We start from the raw sequence: 9,810 nt of genomic DNA on the forward strand, positions 1-9,810 counted from the left end.
ACTTAAACTAGTGTCAGATTACAAGACTTTCACTTTGCTAACTGTTCTAAAAAAACCCCACACAAATAAATAAAAGTACGAAGTCCAAGTATATCACGTAGCACAATTTGCCTTTGTGGGCACTCCTGAAGCCACGCAGGCTAGCAACCTAGTACCTGAGAAGTTTCCGTAACAGTAAATGTCAATGATTTTGGAGTGATTATTTTACTAACGGCCAAACACTCACTACATAATTCAAAGCTAGTTATAAAAAGAACATATGAAGCTGCCTCATACTGAGCCAGATCATTGTCTATCTAGGCCAGTATGTTTATTCTGACAGGCAGCAGCTTTCTGAAATCCATTTAAATAGAGGTGTTGAGGATTAAACCTGCCCCCTTCTGTATGCAAACCATGGGCGAAAACCCACGGTTGCTTTAGCCTCCTTTATTCCTTGTTTCAGCCAGGATTGAATGCATGCGTTTCGCCAGACGTGCATTCAATCCTGGCTGAAACAATGAATAAAGGAGGCTAAAGCGACCGTGCGTTTTCGCCCCATGACTACTGGACTTTTGTCCCTCTCTTGAAGCTGAAAGGGGAAGTATATAGTGCCATCAATACAAGCAACATTCAAAATAGCCTTTGTAAAATTCATTATGCATTATCCAGCCATGCAGTTGAGTCCTTAGTGTGTTTACGCAGAAGTAAAAGCCATTAAATTAAATGAGGTTTGCTCCTTAACAAGTATGCTTAGGCCTTTGCTCCCAATATACAGTGATCACTTCCCTCTTCCATTCCCCTTCCTGTCTCCTGTCTCCCTCTCTCCTGCAAACCTGGGGCTTTTCTTAGGTTTGTAGGAAGATCTGTCTTGTCTGTCCATGGTACCAGTCTCTGGATTTAAGTTTTCACATATGGGTAGATCAGGCCTCAGGCTTCCAAGTCTGACAGCTGGGACTTATCTGGCAGGGTCTGGAATACAGTTGCCAGGTCCCTCTTCACCACTGGTGGGAGGTTTTTGGGGCAGAGCCTGACGAGGGCATGGCCTGGGGAGGGACTTCTATGCCATAGAGTCCAATTTCCAAAGCGGCCACTTTCTCCAGATGAACTGATCTCTATTGGCTGGAGATCAGTTGTAACAGCAGGAGAACCTGGAGGTTAAGCTAAAGGAAAACAGCAGTAATGGCTCTAAAAAATGTACACAAACAAGTATTCAATGAAAAAGTGAATTTAGTGCCAAAGTGAAAACTACAAAAATTAACAAAGGAAACTTACAAAATGCTAAGAGTACAAACTCGATACAACAATGTACCACAGGCAAGGATTCAGTTCTTATCTCATTCAATCACTTGTAATCCCTTAGGACTTGTGTACAGTTCATATGCTTATAAATCCCACAGGCGCAGGAAGAAGAAGACTGGCGAGAAATGGAGGAACGCCGTCCAGATGCTTCGCGTTTTCACTACCACGTGGGCAGCTTCATCAGCTCTCTATTCAAGTTGGAGTCAAAGCTCCTTCAGATGAAATACAAAGTTTCACAAAGTTACCAAATTTCATGCGCCCGCTAGGCTGCTCCGCTCTAAACTATAGTATATGTGCAATTTCTGCTCCAGAACCTGGAGGTTGGCAACCCTAGTCTGGATTGCAGGAGCAGGCAGGATTTGGAGCACAATGTTACTGGCCTTGCAAACCTGTTCATCCAGACAAGCTTCCTTTACCACCCTCACCTTTAATATGTCGGGGGGGAACAGCCTCCAGCTACTCTGAAGGCAGCTTCTGGACTTTACCTGCCTTAGTCCTAATGGGGCAAGAATCTTGCAGGGGATTAATTCAGCTCCGGCAATGGTCTGGCTCACTAGGTGGAGCACGGGCTGCTGTCCTGGCACTGTGTCTTCTCTTGGCTGCATCTGTGCGAGCCTACTGCATTCACTGTTCCTGTAGGGTGGGGAAGAGTCCAGGAGGGTTAGTGCTTTGGGCACTGATCTGTCATGGTGGATGTGTAGCTTTCCCAGGATCTGGAAGGGCATCTGGAGGTTCTGGTTGTGACACCTCAACAGCAGAGTCCTCAAGATCAGCCCCTGGAGCTGCTGTGTCGGTGTCTGAGGAGGCTGGCATTTCACTGACTTCCCTGCTCTTCCTCTTCTGAGAATCCTGAGTCCATGGACTACCCAGCTGAGGTCATGGCAGGGGACCTGTGGAGAACATATATAATCTCCAACCCCAATATTAGCAGACTAAGGGAAGCTTAAAATTGAATTATGGCTTAGGTCAGGGGTCCCCCAGACTTTTTGGTCTTGTCGGTATACCCCACCTTTCTCCTACATGGGGACCCAAAGTGGTTTACGTCACTCCTTTCTCCTCCTTTTTATCATCACAACAACCCTGTGAGGTAGCTTAGGCTGAGTGTGTGTAACTGGCCCAAGGTCAACCAGTGAGCTTTCATAGCAGAATGGGGATCCTAGTCTGACACTGTAACCACCACATCACACTGGCCCTCTAATCACTTTAATTATTAATTATATCATAATTATATCGGTATAATGATATAATCAGGTTCAGAGAACCAGGTGTACCAGGTTCTCTGAATTCCCATCCGCTCTAAACAAAGAAAGGCTCTAGCCCCTTTGGTTACGAAATATGCCTTTCCCCTTATATCTTTGTAGCAGAAGGGGCTAGAGCCTTTTTTTTAAATAGCTGGGAATTCAGAGAACCTGGCACACATATTGATATATCATTATATCAATTAACGATATTCTAGTGCCAATTCTTTAAAAAATTAAAGGCCCCTCAAGGCAGGCAGAGGAAATGGCTATCATAGGAACAGGGTTAGGGGAAAAGGCTGCCATGTGGGTGGGGAAATCTGAGTTTTCCCATGCACATAGCAGCCATCCAGGGTTTACTGTGGTCTTTCCCAAAACTTCAAAGTAAACCAGGTTTGAGAAAGACTGAAGAGAAGCTGGGAAAATCCCAGGATTTTTTGTGGGGAAGCAGGAACACCCTCCCTCCACTTCCCCAAAGCATTGAACCAGGGCAGATAACCCCTGTAGACATGGCCAGTGACTTGGAGATTTGAAAAGAATGTTTAAGTTTTTAAAATTTATTATAGGCAGCCCATTCCTGAGCCTTCGGCGGCCGCAGAGCATCCAAAGCCATTCCCCAGCCACTGAAAGGTTTTAAAAAGCCTTTTGAAGGCTTTTTATTTTTTTTTAATGGGGCATTTTGCCCCACTGAGAACAGCGAGGCTGCACCAGCAAAAAGCTGGCACAGCAACGCTGTTCTCCCCATTGGCGTACCCGGGGTGAAAGACCTACTGGCAGCTCCACCCCATGGCATGCTCTGGGAACACCCCCGGGAGACCGGCATCCAAGTCCCCCTGCCAGCGTCCATGCCAACCTGGACGGTGTGTCACGGCCGCCAGTGGCCAAGCCACTTACACCGGCGCTGCCCTTTCCTGACCTCCAAAGGACTTTTGTCCTTTCAGGTCAGGAGTAGGCTGTTCATTTCCTTAACAATTTGGTGTTATTGGTTCTCGTAGGTTATCCGGGCTGTGTAACCGTGGTCTTGGTATTTTCTTTCCTGACGTTTCACTGAGTAACACTGTGTTACTCCTCTGAAGATGCCGGCCACAGCTGCTGGCGAAACGTCAGGAAAGAAAATACCAAGACCACGGTTACACAGCCCGGATAACCTACGAGAACCAATGAACTCTGACCGTGAAAGCCTTCGACAATAATTTGGTGTTAGTTCTTATCATTATTTATTATTTCATATTTCTTTTGGGTGGTGCATTTTGACTTTTTAAAGCACGCAAAGAACATCCAGCTAGAAACGAGCCCACCAACTGGAGACAATCACTTCATGGATTTCCTCTTGTAATCCTGCAAGTTCAGAGGTGGGAAACCAATTTTCTAATCACCGCACAACTGAAGGATCTAGTGCATCACTGTCATTCAGCAAAAATGCAGCGGCATGCGTAAGTGAAACGGTGATACATTAACACTACAGGAATGAGGAAAGAGTGGATTAAGAGACAGTGCAGATGCTCCATCCTCATAGCGTTTCAGCAGGAAGTGCAGCGGTAATGGAAGTACCACTGAATACCACTGGAACAGCACTGCTGGGTGGAAGGCCTTTCTGTGTATTATCTTATAAAATTATTAGCATTCCTTTTTATGTTCCTCTCCTATGAGGTGTAAAACAAACTGAACAAAAATATTTATAACAGCATGCCTTTGGGGGCTTCTGAATGTGCCACTGTGAATGGACCATTAAATGTACAAGAGATATAAACCATGTAGTAATGTCCTGCTTGACTTCTCTTGGCCTTTCTAGCAGCGACAAAGCCATAAAATAAGAAAATAAATCATGATGGCTAGATTCCAAAGTCATAGCTGTAATTTACCAAACACTTCAACTAGATTAAAATGATTTAAGACAGTTGTACTCAATTGTACTATGTGAGACAGGGGGCTAAACGGGCTTCAGACACTAATCTGTATGCATCAGAGGCTGATCTGGTATATTGCGCAAAACTGTAAAGACGAAACAAAAAACGAAGCACATTATTCTGAAACCTGTTTTACAGCAACAAGGAAAGTGACATGAAAAAAGAATGCTGATCATTTTATAATAAACCTCTGTAAAAATAAGAACGAATCATAATAAATAATAAATGAACAATGCATTAACATGCATTCAATATTAAAGGGATATTTTATGAACTACAAAAAGAAATAAAAACATTCATTTGCACATTCTTGCCTTAAATATGAAAAATAGTTATAGATTAAATCATTGTTTTGTAAGCTGCTTTACTGCTTCTGCTTCATATTTATTTAGCCTGAAATGTGTGGTGGATACTATAAAGCTAATGAAGGAAGATTTTAATCAGGCTGAATGCGCAGTCTGATTCTGAGGAATGCCAACTTTGTTCCTTGATGCATCACTGCATTGTGGTGAAAGGAAAAGTTCAAAAACGTGAATCTGGTTCCTCCCAGATTGATTTATGAATATTGCCAGGAAGAAAGGCCACAAGGGCAAAGTACAACCATAAATCCATAAATATTACTTTAGAGCTACCACGGAAATGTGTTTGCTGCGGCCCAGGCCAATGCTGTTAGTCAACAGGCATGAACAACACACATACAAACAGGTATCTTTTAAAACTCAGGCAAATATCTTTACCTTTCACATTTAGGACTATTTCTGCACATCTGACCTAACATTTTGTCAGATAGTTTTAATTCTTAGCTATAAGAGACAGAGGAGCCCTGTGGCGCAGAGTGTTAAGCTGCAGTACTGCAGTCAAAAGCTCTGCTCACGACCTGAGTTCGATCCCGACGGAAGTCGGTTTCAGGTAGCCGGCTCAAGGTCGACTCAGCCTTCCATCCTTCCGAGGTCGGTCAAATGAGTACCCAGCTTGCTGGGGGTAAAGGGAAGATGACTGGAGAAGGCACTGGCAAACCACCCCGCAAACAAAGTCTGCCTAGAAAACGTCGGGATGTGACATCTCCCCATGGGTCAGGAATGACCCGGTGCTTGCACAGGGGACCTTTACCTTTACCTTTTATAAGAGACAGAGAGATTTTTTTTTGCATGAATCAATCTACGGTAACTCATTTACTGGTAGTAACTTTACTGAAATCAGTTACTATTTACCAAGAAATATGTTCATAAATAGGACACCAAAAGAAAGCATATGCCAACAGGGCAAATGGATTATAACTGAGGTTATAACAAATACAATATTTTAAAAAACAACAGTATATTGCTAAATAATATACTCTGATCATACTCTAAACAATGGACTTGATAAGAGGGAAAAGGAAGAAATCCAAGGTTGTGTTTTCTTGTACAGGAAGGCTTTCTACATAATCTCTGTGATTATCTAGATCACGGTGCAGATACAGAATAGGGTTTATGTTTGCTGTATAAAATATCTTTGCTGTATAAAATATCTCAGAAATGTGCATAAAAATGTGAATTAAAGTTTGAGGGAAGACTATACAAAATGACAAAACTGAAATCCCTCCTTCCAACACCATACAATTCTATACCCATTTTGAGATAATTACTAAAAAACTACCCTTTGTGTGGAAACATACTTCCAGTATTACACATCGCTGAATCTGCCAAGGACGATTCTTGTATCATTTTGCCTGCCAAACCACACAATACTATGTTGGGACTGTTACTGTTGTTGTTTTAATGTGGTCAAATAAAAGTGAAAAGAACCAGTGTCCTTATACTTTTGGGTCAAGAATTTTTCAGAACTGGCTTGGGGCTATTCACATTTCCCCCCCCCCATTTTTGAATAAGAACAACAGAGCTATTATGCAACACACCTAGCTTTGCCAAGTCTCGCAGGTCGTTGACAAAGAAGCCCTTAAAAATCAGCAGAAGAATGTGAATTGAAATGGCAATGTTTATATGACTACTTGCAAACAGTAAAGGATAATGTCTTAGAATAGTAGACACAACTGAAGAAACCATATTTAACGAACTACTGAATGTAATGGTATGTTAAGTTTAAGATCATCACGTATACAGCAAATAAGTATCTTTCAGAAAAGCAGATGAAATCTGAAGTAAGACTACTTTTGAAATATCAGAGTAAGAAACGCTCAGCTTAATTGTAGACGTAATTAGATGTTTGTAAGAAAGATAATTGAAGGTATACGATTTAGCCATTGGAAAAGGATTTTAAGAGACACAGATATTAGTTTTCTATTTGCTCTAGTTTAACATATAACTGTTTTATTTGTGTTTCTTTGTTTTCTATTCTTTTTTTTTGCTAATTAATTTATTTCTGACATTGGCTCGGCAGGGTCAACCTTGTGATATCCGGCTCCTTTCCCCTCACCACCCCCCACACCGTTCTTTTCTGCATCCTAAAATTTTATAAATAAAATTTTAAAAATCTACTTCTGAAATCCGCCTTTATGTGTTGGCTGTTGTTGTTTTTTAAAGCGAGAGGGCGTTCTTTCAAGTTAAGAAAGTGTGAAATTAGCGTCTTAACTTGGCTTTCAATAACGACACACACACCCCCCATTGGACAGGCATCCCCAAGTCTATTAGGCCGGAAGATGATGGATGCCAACGGGGACAGCGCCAGTCGTTTTTGTGCTCTAGGCAAGGCTAACTTCTTGCGCCCCCCCCCCAATTGCTAACCCATTTTCAAAAGCGGATGTCTTATAGAAAAAAAATAAAAGCACAACACTTTTGATAAGGCATTATAATTAATTATATTCCATAGCACTGTTGTGGTGCTGCTTTTAAAATAAAATAATAATAATAAAGTGTCAGTTGCATCCCCCCCCCCCCCCAACAAACTAATGTGTTTAAAAACGCTGCCCCTCCGGCCAGTTCTGCACCCCTCCGAGGTCTGCGCCCTAGGCGACCGCCTCGTTCGCCTAGTTGTAGAGCCGGCCCTGCCTACATTGCCAATGGCCAGCGGCCAGGGTGGGAAGGCCGCCTCGGTTCGTCCCTCCCGAAAGAGTTTCCAATGGATCTCCCACCGCTCTCGGCCCCAAGGAGGCAAAGCTTCGTCCCCGCTGAAAGAGACGGTGTCATCCTCCCTCCCGGCAAGGTCCGGCTTAACCGACACCGAAGGTTTTGCCTTGGACGTGCCGCTCTTTGGGTGCGCTTCCCCCCCAACCACAGTCTCAAAACTCAACAATGAGCCGCGGTGCGGAGTTTTGAGACTTCAGATGGGGGAAATGTGCATCTAGAGAGGGGCAAAATCCAATGCGAAACCTTCCGTGCAGAAATGGCCTCGCGAGAGTCCAGAGTCCCAGCAGGAAAAAAAATGTCCCTCTCCCCTCCTCTCCTCTCCTGGCGCTTACAGGGCCGACGCAGGGCACCCAGTGGCAGGTGAGCCCAGTGGCAGGGGAGCCCGGCGCGCAGGCGGGGACCGTGAGCCGGCCGAGCGCCTCTCCCTTACCTTGTGCCTGAATTCCCTGGCCACCTTCCGCTCCATGGCAAGGGGGAGAGCGACCCTCTCTCCGCTTTTCTCCCCGGGGGAAAACTTGCTCGGTGCGCGGCCGCAGCGGGAACGCCGTCTCCTTACGGTCCTGGGCGCAGGTGGAGGCGTAGGACTGGGGCGCACCGCTAGAGGGCGCATCCCGGCCTTGACCGAGCGCGCTGGGCTCAAGGAAGGAAAGGGCTTTTCTGTTGGCTTCGCCTTTCCCCCCCCCCCGCTCCTACTTTATTATTATTATTATTATTGGTTCTTTTTATACAAGTTTCAATATATATTTCTTATTCTGCATACATTGTCTGTATAACGTGCTTTTCTCATTCTCTCCCATCCCTCCCCTCCCCCTCCCTAGCCCCACTCTTTCTACTTATAATTTTTTTAATTGTTTCTTTTTATGCAAATTTCAAATATATATTTCTTATTCTGCATACACTGTCTGTATAACGTGCTTTTCTCATTCCCTCCCATCCCTCCCATCCCCCTCCTTAGCCCCACTCTTTCTACTTATAATTTTTTTAATTGTTTCTTTTTATGCAAATTTCAAATATATATTTCTTATTCTGCATACATTGTCTGTATAACGTGCTTTTCTCATTCCCTCCCATCCCTCCCCTCCCCCTCCCTAGCCCCACTCTTTCTACTTATAATTTTTTTTAATTGTTTCTTTTTATGCAAATTTCAAATATATATTTCTTATTCTACATACATTGTCTGTATAACGTGCATTTCTCATTCCCTCCCATCCCTCCCCTCCCCCTCCCTAGCCCCACTCCTTCTACTTATAATTTTTTTAATTTTTTCTTTTTATACAAATTTCAAATATATATTATTTATTCTACATACATTGTCTGTATAACGTGCTTTTCTCATTCCCTTCCATCCCTCCCATCCCCCTCCCCAGCCCCGCTCCTTCTACTTATAATTTTTTTAATTGTTTCTTTTTATACAAATTTCAAATTTATATTTCTTATTCTGCATACACTGTCTGTACAACGTGCTTTTCTCATTCCCTTCCATCCCTCCCCTCCCCCTCCCCAGCCCCGCTCCTTCCCCTTATGATTTTTAGTCTCTTGACCCCAGCCACGGGCACAAAGTTTGGATCTTCCACCGAATTGTCTTTTCTTCCTTCCGTTGCTATCCGCTCGAAGTAGGTCTTCCATCTACTCGTGATTCCCCTGCTCTTGGCTTCCCATGAAGTCTTCTGGCGCATCATCTCGACGATATCCGACGGTATAAATTCGAACAGATAGTTGTGCCAGATTTCTATAGTCCATTTACTTTTATCCTTCCAACCCAGAGCTATTACTGCTTTGGTTCTTGTAGGTTATCCGGGCTGTGTGACCGTGGTCTTGGTATTTTCTTTCCTGACGTTTCGCCAGCAGCTGTGGCAGGCATCTGAAGATCTGAAGATACCAAGACCACGGTCACACAGCCCGGATAACCTACAAGAACCAATGAACTCTGACCGTGAAAGCCTTCGACAATATTTTATTACTGCTTTGCTTGCTAATAACATAGCCTTGAATATGGCCTGATCCCTCTTGTTTACCCCCGAGTTCCATTTATGCCTGGGAGGTTTTGCCTTGGATTTGCCGCTGCCTAGATGCACATTTCCCCCCATCCAAATTCTCAAAACTCTGCATGGGGGCTTATTGTTGCGCTTGGAGAATTTGGATGGGGGAAAAAAAGTGCATCTAGAGAGTGGCAAATCCAAGGCAAAACCTCCCAGGCATCATTGACCTAAGTTCATTGAAATGGGAACCTCCCCCCTTCCTGGCTTCTATCTGAAAATTCCCACACAAAATCCAGGACATTTTTAAGCCTTTCAGTGGGAGACAGTTCAGTATGTGCTTAAA

At 43.8% G+C, this 9,810-nt stretch overlaps 1 protein-coding gene across 1 annotated transcript in view; it reads right to left on the reverse strand.

Moving 5' to 3' along the window:
* The window catches only part of USH1C (USH1 protein network component harmonin), an 81,340-nt gene extending 73,349 nt beyond the window's left edge, over nt 1-7,991 (reverse strand). The window contains exon 1 of the mRNA XM_056850969.1: nt 7,919-7,991. Within this exon, the coding sequence (XP_056706947.1) occupies nt 7,919-7,954 (36 nt within the window). The 5' untranslated portion in view covers nt 7,955-7,991. The remainder of the gene's footprint in view (nt 1-7,918) is intronic.
* Between the last annotated feature and the right edge of the window lie 1,819 nt (nt 7,992-9,810).

The sequence above is a fragment of the Euleptes europaea genome, chromosome 6, assembly GCF_029931775.1.
Source record: "Euleptes europaea isolate rEulEur1 chromosome 6, rEulEur1.hap1, whole genome shotgun sequence".
NCBI classification, from domain to species: Eukaryota; Metazoa; Chordata; class Lepidosauria; order Squamata; family Sphaerodactylidae; genus Euleptes; species Euleptes europaea.